The sequence below is a fragment of the Podarcis pityusensis genome (genome assembly GCF_964106645.2).
Source record: "Podarcis pityusensis genome assembly, chromosome: 8".
In the NCBI taxonomy this organism is placed as follows: Eukaryota; Metazoa; Chordata; class Lepidosauria; order Squamata; family Lacertidae; genus Podarcis; species Podarcis pityusensis.
The window spans coordinates 70,645,914-70,668,057 of NC_138033.1; the positions used below are offsets into that span (position 1 = coordinate 70,645,914).

At 47.9% G+C, this 22,144-nt stretch overlaps 1 protein-coding gene across 4 annotated transcripts in view; it reads right to left on the reverse strand.

Moving 5' to 3' along the window:
- Positions 1-4,660: 4,660 nt before the first annotated feature.
- Positions 4,661-22,144, reverse strand: part of MIB2 (MIB E3 ubiquitin protein ligase 2) — a 70,881-nt gene continuing 53,397 nt past the window's right edge. For 3 of the 4 annotated variants that reach the window (XM_081016064.1, XM_081016065.1, XM_081016066.1), the window contains exons 8-19: positions 20,273-20,377; positions 18,098-18,260; positions 17,381-17,514; positions 15,135-15,283; positions 12,340-12,496; positions 11,487-11,641; positions 10,348-10,474; positions 9,301-9,528; positions 7,510-7,688; positions 6,552-6,736; positions 6,187-6,252; positions 4,661-5,354 (exon numbers count right to left, since the gene is read on the reverse strand). In XM_081016064.1, the coding sequence (XP_080872190.1) occupies positions 5,113-5,354; positions 6,187-6,252; positions 6,552-6,736; positions 7,510-7,688; positions 9,301-9,528; positions 10,348-10,474; positions 11,487-11,641; positions 12,340-12,496; positions 15,135-15,283; positions 17,381-17,514; positions 18,098-18,260; positions 20,273-20,377 (1,890 nt within the window). In that variant the 3' untranslated portion in view covers positions 4,661-5,112. The remainder of the gene's footprint in view (positions 5,355-6,186; positions 6,253-6,551; positions 6,737-7,509; positions 7,689-9,300; positions 9,529-10,347; positions 10,475-11,486; positions 11,642-12,339; positions 12,497-15,134; positions 15,284-17,380; positions 17,515-18,097; positions 18,261-20,272; positions 20,378-22,144) is intronic. The other variant, XM_081016067.1, reaches the window with a different exon arrangement.

Consider the following 22,144-nt stretch of genomic DNA (forward strand, 5'->3'; position numbering starts at 1 on the left):
TTGGCCGAGGGAGTTGGCGTACAGCTTCCGGGTCATGTGGCCAGCATGACTAAGCCGCTTCTGGCGAAGCAGAGCAGCGCACAGAAACGCCGTTTACCTTCCCGCCGGAGTGGTACCTATTTATCTACTTGCACTTTGACGTGCTTTCGAACTGCTAGGTTGGCAGGAGCAGGGACCGAGCAATGGGAGCTCACCCTGTTACGGGGATTCGAACCGCCGACCTTCTGATCGGCAAGTCCTAGGCTCTGTGGTTTAACCCACAGCACCACCCGCGTCCCCATATATATATACAGTATATATATTCCAATACCATTTTAAAACTGCCCAGGCAGGACACAATTAGACTCGCATACATTTCTCTCAATTCACAAAAAATATTTCCTCCTAAGGAAAAGGTTGGTGGTCTTTAAGAAGTTACTTTATAGGTACAGTAGTGAGGATTAGAACCCTGGTCTCCCAGGTCCTAATCTGACATTCTAACCACTAACTCAATTCTGAACATTGGGAATTTCTGCTCCACCATCTGTTTTTCATCGAACTTCTCCAACATCCCTTCCATTTACCTGGGAATTGGGCCCAAGCTAGCACCCTCACTCCCTTCTTTGCTACTTATTTCTCCAAGGTAGGCCACGACTTTCCTCCTCCTCCTCCTTGGCTCATCGCAATGCAAAGGGCGAGAAGCCAGCTCACCCAGAGGTTGGCGGAACTCTCAAATCTGTTTCAGCAAAATAAAGCCAACAAACATCTATCTGGAGGAAATGGTCACTATTCAAAGGTGGCATTTTGTGCTTCCGAAGGGATGCCGCTGCACGACTTTCCCCTAGGAAAGCCAAACATAAGAAGAGAATGGGCTGTGCCCAGAGGAGGAAACAATCTTTTCTGATTCTAAGTCTTTGTAAGACTTATCAATGACATTTGTAGGCCGCCCCGGAAGCCTGCTCTTGACTGGATAAATAAGCCAGGCTCCCCCAAAATCCAGATGCGGTCCACCTTGACATTAAAAAGTTTGGCAAACTTGAAAACGCAGCGAGAGCCGGAATCATCCAACCCACAAAATATCGAGTTCCCGGGGCTTTGTAATGAGCCTTCCAGGGCAGGACCTGCTTGATCGCACCACAGGTTTTTCCGTTCTACAAAAACCGAGCAGGGAGGAGATTCTCCCTGCCTTCCTCTTCACAGCAGGCTAACCCCGACTTCGCTGCCCTTCACAGCTGGGCAGAGAAAGGGAACTACTTGTCCGTGGTCTCCGAACACTCTGCGCTTGTTCACTCAAGCCGCACGTCTTAGCATTGGGCTAAGTGATGGAAGAACAATTTGCTGCAGGTTTGGCCAGGGGTGGAGACGGCAAAGGGAAGAGATTGCAAAACTAGATGCAGTCGACACCCGAGGGCTCCCCCGGACCAATGTCTTTTCGTGCAGCGTGTCATTGACGCAGTGATGGTGCATTGGTGGCAGATTTGACCAGATTCATAGGAGGGGCTCTCCGAGGGTCATCTAGTCCAACCCCCTGCAATGCCAGATTCATACAGCCCCGTCCACACATCGTTCCGCTGCATTAGCTGTTTGGTGATGCTCCCCCGATATGATCGCGGACGACAGGGGCGTTCTTGCGCTCTGCCATAATCACTTATGTTTATTACGCACCCTACGCCAAAAAGGCCCCAGGGTTGCTTGCAACCATTTAAAATTCAGATTAAAACAAATTGCAGTCACAGGAAGAGAGCAGGTGCTGAAAATGTATGCCCCTCAGGTGTCAAATGCTAAGGTTGAAGAGGCACCGTTTACTTATGTTACTGAAATTGTATAATTTATTAGATATTATATTATGATGATGTAGCAGCAGTAAGCCTTTTTAGCATGTAAATGGCAAATAAATAATAGAATCAAGTTGGGAGGGATCCTGAGGATCATCTAGTCCAGGGGTCAGCAACCTAAGCCCCATGGGCGACAAGCGGCCCACGGGGGTCGTTTAACTGGCCCATGAGTCACCCCCGAAACGAGCCACCCACTCGGTGAGTCCCCACGTGCTGCGCTAAACTGTCGCAGCGTGGCACAGGGACTCACTTCCACGGCGCTGGAAATCACATCTGCAGAGACACACGAAAAAGCGTCTGCGCAGACGCATGTCGGAAATTGCGGGGGCATGGAGTGAACTGGCCCAGGTGACCCCTGATTCTGGTCCAACCCCCTGCAATGCAGGAATATGCAGTGCTCCGTACAGGGATTGAACCTGCAACCTTGGCATTATCATCACCACGCTCTAACCAACTGAGCTATCCAGGCTCAGCGTGGTGGGCCGTCTTTCTGGCCCCCTTTCAAAGCTCTCTCACAACTGCAAATTCCATACAATATAATTAACACTTCCTGATTTTGCCTTGTTTTGCTCTTTGTCGGGTGGCTCAAGGAGCTGCTCAGGCTACAGAAGCCTCTCATTGCCACCCAAAGCACAGAAAACCTTAACTAGCCACCTTTCTGAGATTTCAGCCATGAGGGCTAGAAACTTAAAAAAAACACACCCACAAACTCAATATCATCAAGGCAGCTGAATTCTGCAGCCAAATGCCATACACAGCGGTAGGGAAAATAAGACAAAACACTCACCTTGCCATCTGTCCAAGTCAACCCATCTCACTGATATTGTCCGGAGTGCTTCAAAAGGAGCAAAGGCACTGGTGTTTGTTAAACCTGGACGTCATGCCAACCATGGTTTATTGTGCCATTCTGGAGGCAGAGGGTATGGCTCAGGATCCTCCGCTTCGTTAATAGCCATGTAAGGTCCCATACCTCCAAACCTATTGCCATGTGGTTAGTTCCACAGAATAAGAGTATGAATTAACGCGCCCCAATGGGGAACCTCTTGTGAATGAAGTATCCCCAAAGAGGGCATGGACAGGTGGCTGGCTGGCTGGCACCAGGAAATGAGCACCCTACGCTACCACATTTTACTGCAGGCCCCCTTTCATCAAAATACATACAATGGTACCTCAGGTTACAGACACCTCGGGTTACAGACACTTCAGGTTACAGACTCTGCTAACCCGGAAGTAGTTCCTCAGGTTGAGAACTTTACCTCAGGATGAGAACAGAAATCACACGGCAGGAGGCTCCATTAGCTAAAGTGGTGCTTCAGGTAAATAACAGTTTCAGGTTAAGAACGGACCTCTGGAACGAATTAAGTTCTTAACCAGAGGTACCACTGTATAACACTCCTACTCTGCTTGTGAAATATACAGCCGTTAGGGGATTTTGGGGTGTTTTGGACTACGTAATTCTGCTTGTGTGGTGTGTACAAGAAGCCCAAAAGGTGCATGAGATGAGGGCATGTACACTGGGCTGCAGAGGGAGAGAAGGGAAACACAGCTATTCCATTACCTCTGCTGAGACACCAGCTCACTTTGGACCTCCTTCAACTTTGTCCTCACGGCAAGTGTCCAATCAAGCTACCTGAGCAGATTCTATCCCAGCCGGCCATCATAGTAATTTTTGGCATTGGTGTCTTGTGTTTCCTCCTCCCTCACCAGTCCTTTTTCCTTGTGTGTCATGTATTTCAGATTGCAAGCTCCAGGGTTCAGGGACTGTCTCAGAGCGACCTGGAAAAATCAGGAGAGTGCACCTTTTGGGGCTCCAACTAAAATACATAATAAAAAAACAGTAGGGCCCTCCCATTGCTAAAATCCTCTGCAACACGCAGAGACCAACAGCAAGGCAAGCCTAGCAAAGAGAGGCCCTGGGAAGTTTTGAAACAAGGTTCAGCAAATGCCTTGCACATTTCCACCAGACCTGTGTCAGGATCTGCTTGACCCTGAAAGCAAAAACACTCACAGTCACATTAAGAGTTCGGGCGAGCATGGCTGACTCAATTTGGTACGTTGCAGCAAACCATGGTTTCCCAACACACAACTGAACTGTGGCTCAGAGCAACTAGTTGGCTTTCATTCTCAGCCCCCATCCCAACCCACCCAAAGCATAATAAATTATCCTTCTTTCTCTGGAAAGGGACTGTTGCGTTTGCTGTGGCTTGTCAACGTTCAGTTCACACCAAACCCCAGATTAGGCTCCCTTTAACCACAAGGACAGTGTTAAACACCTGAATCATTTGCACTAGGCATGGCCGGGAGGTGGGATATGGAAAATGTCTTAAATCAAGGGTGGGATGGAGGTGGGAAATTGTTTGTCAATTCATTTTTCATTTTTTATTGTAATTTCTCGACTTTTAATAGAACTCTCTCATTGGAAAACACCTGCGTGTGGCATTTTGGGCATTTTGAAGAAATAAAAACATTTGCACTTCAACATAGAAGAATATTTCTGTTTCGTGTTTTGGGGGGGGGGGGTTTAGCCAGTTCCTGTGCACTCTCTCTCTCTCTCATACACACACACACACACACACACACACAATCTCTGTCCATCACCATTTATCATATTGGATCATGGCTTTGTTAAAATAGAGGATTCTCTAAACTGGAAGGCGGCGGCGGGGAGGGGAATGTGTGGAATATTTGGTTGTGAGCGTCCTCTCTCCAATGAGGCCTGCCCCTCTTTCCAGGAAAGGAGGAACCCAATTTACCCTCCACTTTTTTTTAAAGTGCAAGAATATTGCTTTCCTTGCCCCCCCCCCCTCCCCAGTTTCCCACCCTCCACGGAACTGAAAGAAACGTGCTTGTCTTTTCTCTCTCTCTCTCTTTTTTGGAAGATCGTGTATTTTTGTCCCTTCAGAAGCTGGATAAGGCTACGAAGAAGGAAAAAGAGTCCACGTGCTACACCAAGAGGTCTTCCTCTCTGCAGACCACCGTTTTTGGCCCTGACGGGCTTCCGTACACAGCACCCCTCAGTTGCGTCCAGTCTTTCTCGTGGCCCACGGCCACACTTATTCTAGTTATTCTTAAAAAGGGGAGGGGGAACGATAAAAGCAAGCCATGTTGGGCCTTGGAATTCAGGGGGTCCCAAATCTCATGATTCTCCCATCACCAACAGCCTCTCTCACATTCCTTCGTGGCTATTAAGAAACAGGCCGGGCCAGTCGCGATTCTCATCCAAAAGGGGGGAGGGGACAAAGAAATTAAGAGGGAGGGTGGGTTTGCGGCAGGGCAGAGAAGGAAGAGCGAGCCGTCTTCAAACAAAGATGTGTATCCTTTCCCGGATGGTCTGCCGGCAAATGGGGCAGACGGAAAGGGCGGCGCTGCACTCCTGGCATGACCCGTGCCCACACTGGAAGATCAGTTTGATTTGGTTGTCGATGCAAATGGGGCAGGTGATCCGCTCCTCCATCTGCCGGTAGCGGTTCTGGAGGTCTTCCATCAGCTTCTGTTGGCCGGTGGATTCCGAACCAGAAACGCACTCCACCTCCGTGCTGTCTGTTCGAGGGAAGAGAGGGAGAGAAAGTCAGGGTTCAGTGCTGTCTGCATGGGCCGGCAGCAGCTCCCCATGACTGCAGGCAGGTTTAGATTTCCCAGCCTGATCCGGAGACGCCGGGGATTGAGCTTGTGGCCTTCCGTGTAGAATCGTAGGATTGTAGAGTTGGAAGGGGCCGCGAGGGTCATCTAGCCCAACCCCCCTGCAGTGCAGGAATCTTTTGCTCGACGTGGAACTCGAACCCATGACCCCCGAGACAAACAGTCTCATGCTCTACCGACTGAGCTATCCCATCCCAGCATGCGAAGGAGACACTCTGCCACTGAACTACAGGCCTTTCCCTCTTCCCCCGTCTATATTCTCTATGCTTTGCGTTTGTCATTTTAGGGGGCAGGACTTAATTTTTTGCAAATTTCTTCAGTGAGGGGATCTTAAAAATATGCTTCTGGGTAGGAGGTAAATCAGATCTGCTACTATTTTTTGTGAGTGGGCATCTTCTAAGCTTGGTGAATCCACCTCTGATTAAAAAGCACATGAACTGCTCTCAGAAAAACCGAATTTTACCCTCTGAAAATGTCAGGTGATGCTAAATAATAACAAATGATAATAATATTGAATATATTATAACTGTAAATATGTGGCAATCATTTTTAATGATTTCTATGCAATTTTACACGCATTCTGCTTACCAAGAAAAGCTAAATTATATTAATTTAGCCAAAAAATATTTTGAATTCCCAAAATACACCTTTTCAGCACCCCTCTTTCCTGGAATTTAGGATTTGAAAAATTCAACACACCTTAATGTGAGAGTTTAAAACAAACTGTCCTCACCTTGCTTTAGCTTCTTGGTAATTGTCGTTTGGCATTTGATGCATTTCTTCATTCTTCTGGAACATTCTAAGGACGAGGACAGGGGCAAATGGTTGGAACAGGCGCCGATTTATTTATTTAGTACGTTCACACCCCGCCTTTTTCCTCCAAGGAGCTCAAGGGGGCCTACGTGGTTTTCCCCTCTCCCCATTTTATCCTCACACCAACCCTGCGATGGAGGTTAGGGCTGAGAGGCAGGGATTTGAACCCTGGGCCTCTCCCCATTTCGGTGCAATTTTGCTTTACAGCACCTCAGGGAGGAAGTGCAAACAGGTAAAAAAAAAGGCATGCCCTCAGGGATCAAAGATGACGTGCTCCCTTTGTACCTTCACACACGATGCTGTGCTGACAAGGGGAGAAGTGGATGAGCAGGGCCAGCTCAGAGCAGACCAAGCACTCGGAGGGAGCTGCCACCTTCGCCACGCTGAGGTTGGTCATGGTGTTGGGGGTCGTGTGCACTCGCCTCTGGCTGCACACCACCGTGGAGTTCTCTGAGGGGTCCTGCTGCTCCCTGCAGACGCCAAAAGCGGAAGAGACACAGAGAAGAACTAGGCGCCGGGTCTGAAGCTGGGCGAGCATCCACAGTAATGAATGCTGACAGAGAGCACTGCGGGCGCCAGCCGCAAAATGGCCGCCGTGGCGGCACAGCACAACACAAGATGGCTGCCGTGCGGGCGCGGCGTGGCACAAAATGGCTGCTGCCTCTACAAGTGCAGAAAGCAGGGGTGCCAACTTGAATGAAATACTGTGGGGGCCCAGGTGAGCCCTGCTCCACATAATCAATCACATGACACAGAGCACACACATCGTTCGAATGGGAAAGCCCATCAATTTTGCGGGGGGGACAGCCCCCTCAAATATGTTATTGTGGGGGCAGGAGCCCTACGGCCCTTGGGAGTTGGCGCCTATGGCAGAAAGGGAGGGAGAGGGCCACAAAGTGTGTTAACTCCATCCCATCAATAGAAGGGGAAGGCGCTTAAATCAGCCACTCCCAGAGAGAAGTTTATGCTCCACTCTCTGTCAGAACAGGAGGGAGAGCGGGTGTCCAGTCCTGGTGTTCATGGGCAAGTCAAGGGGGGGGGGCTGAACAATGCAAACAAGAATGGAGAAGGAAGAGCAGCGTTTTGTGCATCACGGATTTTTGAGGACATATACTTTGCAGGCAATGTGTTGGGTCACAGCTGGCATGGAACATTTCAACAAAGAATGAGGAGAGGGGGCCCTGGAACGAAGACTGAAGTCAAGGAGAGAAGTCAAACCAGGAGAGGATAGGGTTGGTCCTACCTGAATTTTTGGGAGAAGTTCTTGATGAGCTGCGCTATACTTCCGTCCGAAACGAGATCAAGGGGGGACTTCCCTCTGTGGTTGGCGTAATTGACATCGGCACCTTCTTGAGCCAAGTAGCACGCGATGGCCGCCCCCACGTTCAGCTCAAGATTTCCAAGGAAGCCAGAGGCCTGGAGCTAAAATGAGGGGTGGAGAAGTAAAAAAAATAAAAACTGGTTTTAATCATTTGTTATACATACAGTGGTGCCTCGCAAGACGAAATTAATCCGTTCCGCGAGTGTCTTCGTCTAGCGGTATTTTCGTCTTGCAAAGCAACCCTATTAGCGGCTTAGCGGATTAGCGCTATTAGCGGTTTAGCGGCTATTAAAGGCTTATCGGCTTAGCGGCTTAGCTGCTAAAAGGCTATTAGCGGCTTAGCGGCTTAGAAAAAGGGGGGGGAAAGCGGAAAAAAAATCTCAAGACTCGCAAGACATTTTCGTCTTGCGAAGCAAGCCCATAGGGAAATTCGTCCTGCGAAGCAACTCAAAAACGGAAAACCCTTTCGTCTAGCGGGTTTTCCGTCTTGCGAGGCATTCGTCTTGCGGGGCACCACTGTATTATAGTTGTCAAAGATTTATAATACTCATTAGCCTCCTTTTAGGGAAAGTGTCCTTAGAAAGCAGCTTCCATAAAAACGTAAAATAAATATACCAATCTACTATATATTTTGCACCTGAAAAAGTTTGGGGGAGGACATGCTGCTTTTATTTCCAATCAGTGTATGCCCTGTCACTTACTGCTAAAATCCTGCAAGTTTTTACACCACAAATGTTTGGATTTTTTGCGGGTGGGGTTCCTACTTTTGTTGTGCTATAGTGCAAGAGTTGCCCCCCCCAGGCTACAAGAATGGTATGTGGATGGGTCCAGTTTATATCCACCGCAAATACACAACTGTTGTGTCAATGACATGCTGAAGAAGACACCCGCAAAAAAAAAAAAAAAGAAGAAGACAATGCAGCTGTTCGTATCTAAAACACAATTTAGATGCAGTTAGGATGTAGATGGGGATCTGGGGCCTTTCAGATCCTGCTGGACCACAACTTGTGTTTCATACAGAGTGACTGTCCCTCTTACATGTTAATCGGTCCTCTGCATCGGGGAAGAGCTGTAGCTCAGTGGCAGAGCAATCAAGCCTGGCGTGCTGAAGGTTGCAGATTCAATTTCCAGGTAGGGCTGTGAATTATCCCCTGTCTGAAATCCAGGACAGCTGCTGCCAGTCAGTGTAGACAACACTGAGCAAAATGGGCCAATGGTCTCACTCAGCATAATGCAGCTTCCTACATCTAATGGGCTGTAGCTCAGTGGCAGAGCATCTGCCTTGCAGAGGCAGCCAGGTTCAATCCCTGGAATCTCCAGGCAGAGGAAGGAGAGACTCTCTGCCTGAAAACCCTGGAGAGCTGCTGCTGGTCAGTGTAGACAATACTGAGCCGAACCAGTGGTTTGATTCAATACATGGCAGCTTCCTGTCTCTTAAGGGAAGGGCTATAGCTCAGTGAGAGAGCCTCTGCCTTGCAGGCAGAAGGACCCAGGTTCAACCCCTGTTTCCAGGGAGGGCTGGGGGAAAGCCGCTGCCAGCCAGTGTAGACAACACTGAGCTCGAGGGACCACTGGCTGGACTTGGGGAAGAACCTCCTATGTTCTTTTCAAAAGATGCAATACAGTAAAACACATCTAAGATCTAGGCAACTGGTTCTAGGAGATTGGTTCAGAATCTCCCTCCCTCTCTCTCTCTCTCTCTCACACACACACCTTAGATAAGAGGCTTTCCTCTCCCTCCTCTTGCTCCTTGGCCATGATGGACATCAGGTGCTCCCTCTCCAGGACGATGTGCATGGCCGTGTCGCCGTCCTCGTCCTCCGCGTTGACATCGCAGCCCTCGCTCACCAGCAGCTGCACCATCTCCATGTGGCCTTGCGTGACGGCCAAGTGCAGCGGGGTCTGGTTGCGGTTGTTCTTGAGGTTGATGTCGCAACGGCCCTGAAAAAAGGGAACGGGGTATGCGGAGGCCGTGGGCACGCTGGTCGGGTTGAGGGTGGGAGAAAGACGGCAGCGGCGCTCGGCTTGCCAAGACGACGCCACGGTTCCAGTTTGCAAAACCTGGCTCCTTCTCCACATTGCTCAGCTCCGATTGGTTGTCTTTCTGGGCCTGCAGCGCTGCAAGAAAGCAGGCTCTGGACTCTGCCCCCAGTGGGGGAATATGGGTTGCTGCTTCCGTGTGCGAGACAGAACCTGGATCAGGCCAAAGGCTCATCTAGTCTACAGCCTCCTGTTCTGACCAGTGGGAAGTCCTTGAAGACAACAGCTCTCCCTCGTTGCTACTCGCAAGAGGAGACTGGCTGGTGGATCAGGCCAAAGACCCATCTAGTCCAGTGTCCTGTTCTTACAGCGGCTAATGAAATGCCGCAGTGGGAAGCCCAGAAGACTTGAATTGCAACATCACTCTCTCCTTTTAAAGCCCCCGAGAGTACAATGAATGAGATGATAAGGCCCAACTTATGATGGCGAAGTTCCACCTCTACCGCCACCCCATAATACTAGAGCTCCGAGTCACCCAATGAGGCTGAACGCTGGGGAATTCAGTGCTCGGGAATTCGTCCCCCACAAGATGTAGTGTGGGCCACCAAACTGGATAGCTTTAAAAGGATGAGACAAATTCAAGGAGAAGGCTCTCAGGTCCAGCTTGAAAGCTTCATCCGGTTGGCCACTGTGAGATCAGGTTGCTGGACTAAGATGGGCCACTGGGCTGATCCGGCAGGGCTATTATTACGCCCTTATCTTGATTTCCTTGCTGCTTACCTCTTTGATTAAGATCTCCGCCACCTCCTTGTGGTTGTTCAAGGCGGCGAGATGCAGGGCGGTGAAGCCATCTTCCTTCTTAGCGTCGACCAGCTGCCGGGCTCTTGCCAGGATCTTCTTGATGGCTCTGGGAGGTGGGAAAGATCAGAGCCAAGCGGGGTGGGAGGGGAAGGAGAAAAGAAAAAAGAGAGAGCATGTCTAGGGCATCGGATGTCTCAAAGGGCAAGCATGCATTGCCAAATCAGTGGTTACTAAATGGCGGCCTAACTAGTGGCCTAAATGGTGGCTGCTGGAAGTGACACAGTCCAACAAGCAGAAAAATGAGAGGCAGAAGAGCATGAATGGCAGCTCTTATAACCCCTGATTATTGGTCATGTTTTCTGGGGCTGATGGGAGTTGTAGTTCAGCAACATCCGGAAGAGAAAATATTCCCTACGCTCAAGTCTAAAAGGAGGGGAAATATTATTTAAAACAGTGTTTCCCAAACTTGGGTCTCCAGCTGTTTCTGGACTACAACTTCCATCATCTCTAGCTAGCTGGACCAGTGGTCAGGGATGATGGGAACTGAAGTTCAAAAACAGCTGGAGACCCAAGTTCAGGGAACACTGATTTAGGAACTGCTGTGGCTCAGCAGCCTTAATGGGGGAAACCTTTCCTGAGCGGCTGCATTCCTCTCTGAACAACCTTCCTGGATGCCCACATGGCAGTGGTGGGCGGGGCCAGAGGCAAAAATGGTCAGGGCAGCAAATGCCAATTTTACCTGTGCATGGGAGGTAGGCCTGCTTGAACACACTCTCTATCCTCCCTCCAGGCAAGGAAGAGGTTTTATCAGAGCTCAGAGCCCACGCCTGCACTTCCTGCAGCCAATCAGAAGCTGCGCCTTGGTTCCCGAATGTTTTAGAAGTCAAACAGACTTCCAGAACAGATTTTGTTCGACTTCTGAGGTACGACCGTAATTTAAAGCATATATATCGCTTTGAGGAAAAATGTCACCTAATGCAGTTTGTTCATAGCTCCCCATTGTCACTATGCTTAAGTGACTTGCGATGGATAACATTTTACGTACGTATGTAAAAATTGTGGGAAATGAATAAATAATTTTTAAAAATTCCTTAAGTTCATTTCACTCTTTTGCTTACAGCTTGTTCCCCTTCAGAGCCGAATGCTGCAACAGATTGAATCCTTGTTGGTTCTGGATGGTGAAATCGATGTTGGGGACTTCGGTGAGGGCTTCGATGATGCACTTGAAGTCGGCCGTGATGGCGTAATGGAGGGGGGTGTCTCCGTATGAATCCTTGAGGGGGACAGGTGGGACGGTACACAAAATCTCTGTCAGGTGTCTCCAAGAGGGGAGGGTAAAACAGAGACATCGTGGCTAGCAGCCGCTGATAGACTGATCCTCTGTGAATTTACCCATCACCCCTTTTCAAAGCCACTCAGGGAGAGTACAATGAATAAGAAGAGCACAAGAAGATCACCCGGCTGCTGGATCCAGTCAAAGGCCCATCTAAGTCCAGCATCCTGTTCTCAACGGACGCCAACAGGAAGCCTGCAAGCAGGACCCGGGCACAACAGCTCTTCCCACACTCCAAGATTCCCGGCAGCTTGAATTCAGGGACACCATTAATGTCCTGAGCAGCAGCCAATGACAGCCTTCCCCTCCATCAATGTGCCTAAACCCCTGTTGATGTCCTCTAAGCTAGCCACTATCACTGCAGGTGCTAACCACTTTCAATCCATAACGCCCTTGCCTGCTCCGATCATCTCCACTTCACCGATGGGCACAAAGATTCCACAATACAACATGCCTCCCGCCCCAACCAGCTCAGTTGGCTAGAGCGTGGTGCTGACAACACCAAGGTCACAGGTTCGATCCCCACGTGGGACAGCTGCAAATTTCCTGCACCAGGGTCCCTTCCAACTCAATATAATTCTATGATTCCATGAGTCAGAATGCAAATGCAAAGATGAAAAAAACAAAACAAAACCCACCGGCAGGTTGACGTCGCAGTTGTGCTCGCACAGAGCCTGTACGACCTCCGTGAAGCCTTTGTTGACGGCAATGTACAGGGCTGTGCACTTGGCGTTGTTCCGGAGATCGCCGTTGGCCCCTTTGCTGACCAGGAAGCGGGCTACGTCTGCTTGGTTCCTGGACAGCGAGAGGGGTGAAAAGTCAAGAGGAAAGAGTGGCAGACCACAGATGTTGAGGAACACCGAAAGCTGCCTTCTGTTGAGGCAGATCATTGTTCCATATGGTTCAATATTGTCTGCACTGACGGGGAGCAGCTCTCTAGGGTTTCATGCAGGCATCTCCCCCTGGGAAATTGCTGGGACTCAACGTGGGACCGTCAAACACCCTTGCTCTGAGATACAGCCCTTCCCTTATGACAGTGGTTCTCAAATGGATACAAAAACTTATGGAAGATGCAGCAATGGCAAAACTTACCGGAAAAATAAGAAATCAAGATAACAAACGTTTTATAAAACAATGGAAATGGTTTGTGGAATATTTACAGACAGACTGTAAACAGATAAGAACATTGCAGGATTATTGTAATAACCTGCAGTTTTATAAGAGTATATATTTAAAGTTGATGAATAAATGAGCAAACTAAGTTAATTTGGATATGCAGAAAATATTAAGAATAAATTTAAGGAAGAGCATAAAGAGGGGGAACTCAAGTTTTGAAATGTTAAAAGGATGGTAAATTTATTGAAATGTATGAAATTGAAAATCATAAATAATATATATATAAAAAGACTGTGGTTCTCAAACTTTTTTCTCTGGGTCACAGTTTCAGAATAAAAATTTGCTCCCACCGCACTAATTTTTAATTGATAAGGAATACATTGGAAAACAAGAAAACTCATAGCAGTGCATTATTTATAACACAGAACACAACTACTTTATAATATGAACATGGGGCATCCAGAAAGTATAAAACAAGAGCACAAATCATTCCCAAAGTATAATTCTAAACGAGTCTGTACCTTAAATATGTATACAAAATCAAGAAGAGGTGTAAGCTTGTTTTGCTCATTTATATTAGGTCTAATTTGAGACAAACTCTCATCTCCTTATCAATACGAAGAAGCCTCTCTCTTTTCTGATCTTTCCTATTGATCAGAGTTGAAAATCCCTGTTCACAACAGTATGTCGTGGAGAACTGTAAAAGAGTAGCCAATGCCCCCGCTCTCATTTTGAAAATATAGCTATCCATATTCTGCAAATTAAAAAGAATTATTTTGATACCTATCAGTGTAGCAACACTGAAATGTTTAAATGTTTCTTTGATTGTCCTTGAATCTTCCTGCCACGCTTGGCATTCCCTCCTGCCACACCCTTTGAAAACCTCTGCCTTAAGACACAAAAAGCTGTCTCACACTCTGAAGCATCTCAAAGCAATTTTACAATGCAAGAAAAAAGCGTACATTGAAGTACTCCTTGGAGCAGACCCATTGAAATGGCTGAACCCATGTTGGTTGCACCTATTAACTTCAGTGGGCCTACTCTGAATCACCCTACAAAAGCAGTTCCAAATAAATAAATTGTACTGCCATATTTAGGCTTTTTCCAATTTGAGGAAAATAGGGTGTATATAAATAGAACAGGCTATTATTAGAACTAGGCCTGCTGTGATCAGCAAGGAGGACTTAGAAGAACTTTTTGGAGCTGTTCCTAGATTCCTATTACAAACATTTATTCCTCAGGGGTTAAGTCCAGGGGTTTTAAGTCAGTGGTGGCTGGTTCCCTCTGAAGTTGACAGGGAGGAAGGCAGGTAGACCAATGGGAGCCAGAGCCAGAGCAAAGCCAGACAGAGCTGCACCCTGATTGGTTGTAAGTAAGAAGGCAGGCAGTGCCACATGGTGGACCAACTTCCATTGGACTAGGCAGCACAGATGGTATCTCACCCCCTCAAGACTATTGAAGATGTATAAAAATTTAGCGAATACTTGTTGGAGGTGTGGTGGGAGTAATGGTGACATGTATCATATGTGGTGGACATGTAGGAAGATCAAAGTGTTCTGGGGCTTAATTTACGAGGAGTTGAAAAAAATGTTTGGAATAACTTTTTTAAAAAGACCAGAGGCATTTCCGTTAAGCATTGTTGGCAGGGACATCCCAAAGGCCTTTAGGGAGGTATTTTTATATGCAACGGCCGCAGCTCGGACTTTGGTGGCAAAGGGGTGGAAGGAACAAGAAGCCCCGACAATAACGGACTGGCAGTACAAGCTACAAGAATTTGCTGAAATGGCGCAGTTAACAAATACCCTGAGAGGCAATTCAAAACAAAAAATTATGGAAAAGTGGGATAGATATAAAACATATGTTCAAAAATACAGTAAAGGTTCACTATCTATGCTAGCATTTGATTGACGTTGGAGTGAGACTGAGTTGAGAAATAAGACTAAGAGCACATATTGATATAGGAATGTATTAGATAATATGTAAAGAAATATACAATAATAAGAGTACATTTATTTGTATAAAAGGAATATACAACGGGAAAGACAGGAAGTCTAGTGTGTTGGTATGTATATGATTTTTGGGAAAAAATGTTTTTGGTTTTTTTCCCTTTGTTCTTTTTTTTTGTGTTTCATTTTCCTTTTAGGTATATAAAATTTGTATATAATTTTTGTATACATGTTGGAAATTATATTATAGTAAGTCCTGTAATGTAATATGACAATGTTTACCAATGTAATATAAGAATGTTAATAAATAAATAAAATGAAAAAAAGGGGGGGGGGGAGAGTGACAGCTGTTCTCAGGGGTCACCACCTACCCAAATGCTGCGTAATGTAGAGCCGTGTCCCCTTCCTCGTCCCACAGGTTGATGTTGGCATGGGCCTGCAACAGGATCTTCACCACTTCCACCTGTCCCAGGTAAGAGGCCACTTGCAAGGCTGTCCTGCCTTGGTTTTTGACATCGACCTGATGAGAAAAGGTAGGGTCATCGTTTCATTTATTCAAAAAGAAGGTCGATAAACAGCCAACTCAAAGCAACAACAACATAAAAACCACAAAATTATGAAGACCAATAAATTTACAAAACAAGGTGAATGACACTGAATCAAATTACCGTAATTCCCTAAAATTTAATTAGAAGTTTACTGCAGGTGATGAAATAGCAGAAGTGCAGGTGTCTCTGTCTGGTTTCAAGGGGAACGGTGTTCTAAATTGCTGGTGCCGCTTCGCTAAAAAGTCTCCGCAAGTTCCCCTGAATACCACAGTTCCTGGGAATCAACTGGGGAGAGTGTGGCTGTGGCATTTGCAGGCTTCCCTGAAGGCATCTGGCTGGCATCTGTGAGAAAAGGATGCTGGACCAGCAGTGGCGTAGCGTGGGTTCTCAGCACCCGGGGCAAGGCAAGTAATTTGCGCCCCCTAACCCGTGGATTTTAGCACTCGAGTCTCTTCCGCACCCCCTCCAGATGTTGCGCCAGGTGCAGCAGGCCCCCCTGCACCCCCCACGCTACGCCACTGCTCCCACCACAAGTCTTCAGGACAGCCATCCGAAGGCTGGCGCGGGGAGAAGGTCTCTCCGCCCGACCGCCAGGCTTCGGAGCAGCCTTCTGAAGGCTGGTGCGGGGAGAAGGTCTCTCCGCCCCACCGCCAGGCTTCGGAGCAGCCTTCCGAAGGCTGGTGCGGGGAGAAGGTCTCTCCGCCCGACCGCCAGGCTTCGGAGCAGCCTTTCGAAGGCTGGCGCAGGGAGAAGGTCTCTCCGCCCCACCGCCAGGCTTCGGAGCAGCCTTCCGAAGGCTGGCGCGGGGAGAAGGTCTCTCCGCCCCACCGCCAGGCTTCGGAGCATCCTTCCGAAGGCTGGCGCGGGGAGAAGGTGTCTCCGCCCCACCGCCAGGCTTCGGAGCAGCCATCCGAAGGCTGGCGCGGGGAGAAGGTCTCTCCGCCCCACCGCCAGGCTTCGGAGGAGCCTTCCGAAGGCTGGCGGTGGGGCGGAGAAACCTCCTCCCGCCGCCAGGCTTCGGAGCAGCCTTCCGAAGGCTGGCGGTGGGGCGGAGAGCCCTCCTCCCGCCCCCAGCCTTCGGAGCAGCCTTCCGAAGCCTGGCGCGGGGAGAAGGTCTCTCCGCCTCACCGCCAGGCTTCGGAGCAGCCTTCCGAAGGCTGGCGCGGGGAGGAGGTCTCTCCGCCCCACCGCCAGCCTTCGGAGGAGGTCCGAGGACAGTGGGGTTCCTGCTTCCTCCAGGAGGGCCGGCCAAACGCGCCCCCCCCCAAATGTTGCGGCCGGTGCGGCCGGCACCCCTGGCACCCCCCACGCTACGCCACTGTGGACCAGATGGACCTTTAGCCTAATCTACCGGCAGGGCTCTACTTAGGTTCTTACTGTTGTTTGTATTTACATCTGATAACTGGATTCAACCCACTATTGGGTTGTTGTTTTTTTAATGTCCAGGGGTCAGCAAACTTTTTCAGTAGGGGGCCGGTCCACTGTCCCTCAAACCTTGTGGGGGGCTGGACTATTTTTTTTTTTGGGGGGGGGGGAATGAACGAATTCCTATGCCCCACAAATAACCCAGAGATGCATTTTAAATAAAAGCACACATTCTACTCATGTAAAAACACACTGATTCCCGGATTGTCCGTGGACCAGATTTAGAAGGCAATTGGCCGGATCTGGCCCCCGGGCCTTAATTTGCCTACCTGCATTTTTTTAATTGTTATTTTAATTGTTTTCACCAATAATTTTTATTGCTTTATCCTTTTTGTAAACTGCTTCAAAACTCTTTTTTTTTTTTAACACAATAAAGTGGTACATAAATTTTGCGAAAGGAAAAGACCTCTCTCCTCCTCCTGCCATTTTGAGCGAATGGTAACGCAGAGGCATTGCCGCTTCTGATCCTAGGAGCCACTCTGATTTCAATGGGTTCTGCTATGAGTAGGGCTAGCTTTTGCTGTAACCCAGCGATTATTTTTTAATAAATAAATACTTTGAAAACAAATTTGAACACACACACACACAAAGTTTTAAGACATTTAAAAAATACAATATCTGCCCCGTTGCCAGAGACGACTTGCCTTGTCGGGATATTTCTGAACCAGTTCCCGGACCTTGGATGCATTTCCATGTGCAGCCTCTATGACCAGGCGCCCCGGGCTGTCCGCTTCCATCTTTTGGGTCAGCAGCCTTCCCAGCACAGAGAGCAGCGTGCCTGTTTGGAGAGATGGGAAATAGTCCTCCAGTTAACGTACTTTTCCATGCAGCAAGGGCTGCTTTGGATTGGCTTCCACTTTGGCAATTTGGCGTGCGTCGCTTGCAATTGTAGGCATTTGCCAGTTGGGTGAGTGATATTCAGTTCCACATCCCCTCCCCCCCAATTGCTCAACAACCGTGGATATTCCCTCCCCCAAGAAAGCTCAACAACTCTGTGCCATCTCCCCCCCATTTTCTTAAATGTGAGCCCCTCAATTAGGGGGCGTTTTATAGACAGAAAAGTACAGTGGTACCTCTGGTTACGTACTTAATTCATTCCGGAGGTCCGTTCTTAACGTGAAACTGTTCTTAACCTGAAGCACCACTTTAGCCTATGGGGCCTCCTGCTGCTGCCGCCGCGCCACCAGAGCACGATTTCTGTTCTCATCCTGAAGCAAAGTTCTTAACCCGAGGTACTATTTCTGGGTTAGAGGAGTCTGTAACCTGAAGCGTATGTAACCCGAGGTACCACTGTACAGATTATTAAAAGGCTTTCCCCCTCCCTCCTAAGCTGGCTACGGTTTTCCTTTCAGACTCCTCACTTTTAGATTCCTTGGCATCTTCGGTGGTCATGAGGTTTGCATCTTCCTCCCTCTGGTAGGCCGTCAGGCAAGCGGGGTTGAAGGTCCAGGACTGGCCTGCAAAAGACACCCGCAAGTCCCCATCTCCAAACACTTTGATCACCTTGCCAATGTGCCCCAGGGTCTGCAAAGGGAAAGGGAAAATTGAAACGTGAGGGGTGGGGGGGAAAACTCCTTGTTGTTATTCATCCTTTTTGTTCCATCTAAGTAAGAAAAGCAGCAGAACATTACATTGTGGAGTACTCCTGTTTCCAGCCAGCCATGTCCTTTTGAAGAATGTGCCATCCATTTCACTGGCTGGCCAGCCATGCCCCTTTCCAGGATATACCATTCCATCGCCCCTCCCCACAACTGTCAAGTCAAAATTCCATAGCCACTGAGCAATATATAGCAGGTGTGGGGAACCTTCAGTTGCTGCTGAACTACAACTCCCATCAGCCCTAGCAAGCTTGACCAATGGTCAGAGGGATGATGGGAGCTAGCAGTTCAGCAATATGGAGGGCCAAAGGTCCCCCACACCTGGGACATGGGATTCCAAGACAGCAAAGCCTTAATGCAAGGAGAAGTCAGGCGCTTTTAAAAAGGGTATTGTGTCATTCAGCTCCTTCTCAGAAAAAAACAAAACCACGAAGCGCTATGGAATAATATACTGGCTGTGCAAAAACTCAAGAAGGGTGGAACAAGTCACGATTTGTGGGTTGAATGTGAGATACTGGTCATATTTTTGAATGCTTCCCCCTTTAGGGCTGTTACCAGGTTTCTAAAATGTCTTGCTGAATGAATCAGCGATCCAATCAATTAAAAACGAATGCAGTGAATCTGCACACAACTCAAAATCCTGCATACAAATGAAAAGAGAGGGGGGGGGGAGAAATCATTCTTTGATTTTAGATGTCCTAATGAAGGCTTTGGAGATTTTTAAAAAATGGATTTATTCTAATCATTTGAGCAAGGCTGTAATCCTTTTTAAAAAAACAACATTGACATTTTATGATTCATTTACAAAATGTATATATTGTTCACTTGACCATGAGACTGTTGACTAGGGAGCAAGCCTTGCTAAACAAAGTAAAGAAATTGTATGCAATGTATACTTTGGAGGTTTTTTAAAAAATTCATTTATCAAACCAATTAATCAAGTCAGGCTGCAATCCTAAAAAAGAAACCCACTCACTAGGGAGTAAGCCCCACTGAACAAAGTGGGACATACCTCTGAGGAAATATGAACATGTCTCCTGAATTAACAAAATAAAATGTTGCATCCAAAAATATTTTGTGTGCAGGAAGTGAGCACTGAATGCTTCTTCTCCTTTGCTTGTGTGTCAGCTGGGAAACAGTGTTTTATTTATTTAATTTCATTTATATCCCACCTAATTTCTCCAAGATGCTCAAGCTGGCATATGAGGTTCCCCCCACCTCCTCGTTTAATCCCCACAACAACCCTGTGAGGTAGGATAGGCTGAGAAGCAGTGACTGGCCCCAGTGAGTTTCATGGCTGAGTGGGGATTTGAACCCTGATCTCCCAGGTGTTAGCCTGACCCTCTAACCCCGTAGTGGCAAAACTTGGCCCTACAGCTGTTTTGGGACTACAATTCCCATCATCCCTGACCACTGGTCCTGTTGGCTAGGGATGATGGGAGTTGTAGTCCAAAAACAGCTGGAGGGCTGAGTTTGGCCCCCACTGCTCTAACCACTATACCGCACTGGCCGGGGGACATAATAAGGCAAAGATTTTGTAGTGGACAAGATGGGATTGAAGACCCCTTTGCCGGGGTCAGCTTGGGCAGAAGCCAATCAGTGGGCAGAGCTGATGTTAGGAACTCTGGAAGCTGCCTAACTCAGTACTGTCTGCACTGTCTGGCAGCAGCTCTCCAGGGTTTCAGACAGCTGCCTCTCCCAGTGTTGCCAGGGACTGAACTTGGGACCTCCTGCATGCAAAGCGGATGATCTACCAGTGAGCCCTTCCCCTACTGGTCCATCAGCCCTCACTGCTCTTTTTTAAAACATGGTGGCAGCTGTTAAAATTTCAGAGAGCTGCATTCGAATTTTAACACACCAGGGGAGAGGGGAGAGGGGAAAAGCATGGACTGGATTGTTTTAAGTAACTGCGCTGTCTTGGAATAGAAGGACACTCACAGGGGTCATTTCATCAGTCCACTCCCCGTGACCAGCTTGCAACTGCTTGATTCTTTCCATATCATCTATCACCCGGACAACATCATCAACCCAAAAGGTGTTGAGCTACAAGGAAAAAGAAAATCAGAAGCTTTTTTCTTTTCGGTGCGTGGGGGAGAAAGGAATCATAGGAAAGAAAGAGAGAGAGATAGATATAGAATATATTTTATATTATAAAATAATATAATATACACAGCTGCCCAAAGCGGCTGGAGCAACCCAGATGGATGGGGTACAAATAATTATGTAAGTACTATTATTAATTATTATTATATTTTATAGACAGCTAAATTCATCAAGCATTAACCGCGGAGATGCAGGATGGTGGCGGTGACCGTCCCTGGGTAAGATTTTGGCAAACATTCGTAGGGCCTTTTAACCCGGTCACAGGCCCTCCAGACTTGCCTCCACAAGCCCTGCCACTCACAGCAATCTACAGTGGGTTTTTTGTGGACACCATTTTGAATCAAGATGGCGGACTCACTGAACCTTTCAAAGCTGCCTCAGTTTCAACCACCGTTTTCAAAACTGCACAGATCTGGTGGTTTCTTATAATTCCCAAGGAACGCTAGGTGAGAGGCTCCTAGTATCTACCATTTCTTAACATTGTTTATAGATCCCTGTATGTGGGTCCCATCCCCCCCGCATCTCAGACAAACATATGCCCTTTAAATTAAAGGAAGTGAAGTTAGTTGATTTCTGCGTGAGGGGACCTCCTGTTTTCTCTTTACGCTGTGTGCTTTAAATGGACATGTGTTTAGGTTCTCTTAAAGACCAGGGATTGGGAACAAGATTTGGCCCTCCAGATGCTGTTGGATTCCCAGCATCAGCCAGCCCCAGCCAGCATGACCAATGGTCAGAACTAATGATGGGTCATGGGAGCTGGAGTTTACAGCAACAGATAGGGGGGTCGTGGCCCCCCCATCCAAGTTCTTGAGCAATATACTCAATAGAAACTAAAGCAAAATAGAGACTACCCTTGTTCAAACAGGAACGGGGCTGCTCTTCCATGAACATCTCCATTGCTTACAAAACAACAACAGGTAGCCAGCTTTTTCCTTCGATCATGTGTTTCTTGTTCCTTTAATCGAGCAACTGATTAAACTTCACTTTGATTAACAAAGGGCTTCTGGTGGGGAGGGTGAGACAGCCACAACTGCCACTGACATTGGCAAGGGAGGAGGGTAATGCCATCGAGCACCCTCTCACTAGGAATCTGCCATCAAGACTCAAGCTGTGTGCCAGGAGCTGCCCTGGCCAGGACATTGTCACTTACGACGTTCCTGGATCTGGTTTGCGAGAGGCGGGAGAGAGTGCTTCGGGACTACCCCTTATCTAGAGCAAGGCACTCAGAACTGCCGCTGACAAAGAGAGTTGCTTGTCAGAACTTGTGCTGGAGCCAAGGACAGCCAGAGAGAAAGCAGATCACCTTTCTCCCCACTCCTTCCACACAACAGCAAGCAAACGCTGAACGTCAGAATTCAGCGACTGCCAACATCTTATCGGTGTATCTCTACACAGCTTCACATGTGTCACTTGGGCAGGGGGAAGGATTTGTTGACAATTGTCCACGAATGTGACAATGACCAATTCTTGATAACTCACTGAGATATACACTTGCTGGGACAAAACAAAGATCTGTGGGGGCAATAACATAGTGACTTTGGGGAAGCATCATGGAACAACTAATAAAGCAAAAGGACACGTGGACAGTCCAGTATAAATTCACCACTAATGTACTGCTATTGCGTCAGTGACATGTTGCAGCAACCCCTAATAATACATCAACCAACAAATGTTATTCTCCTGCTAATAGGGTCTTCTTCTATTCCC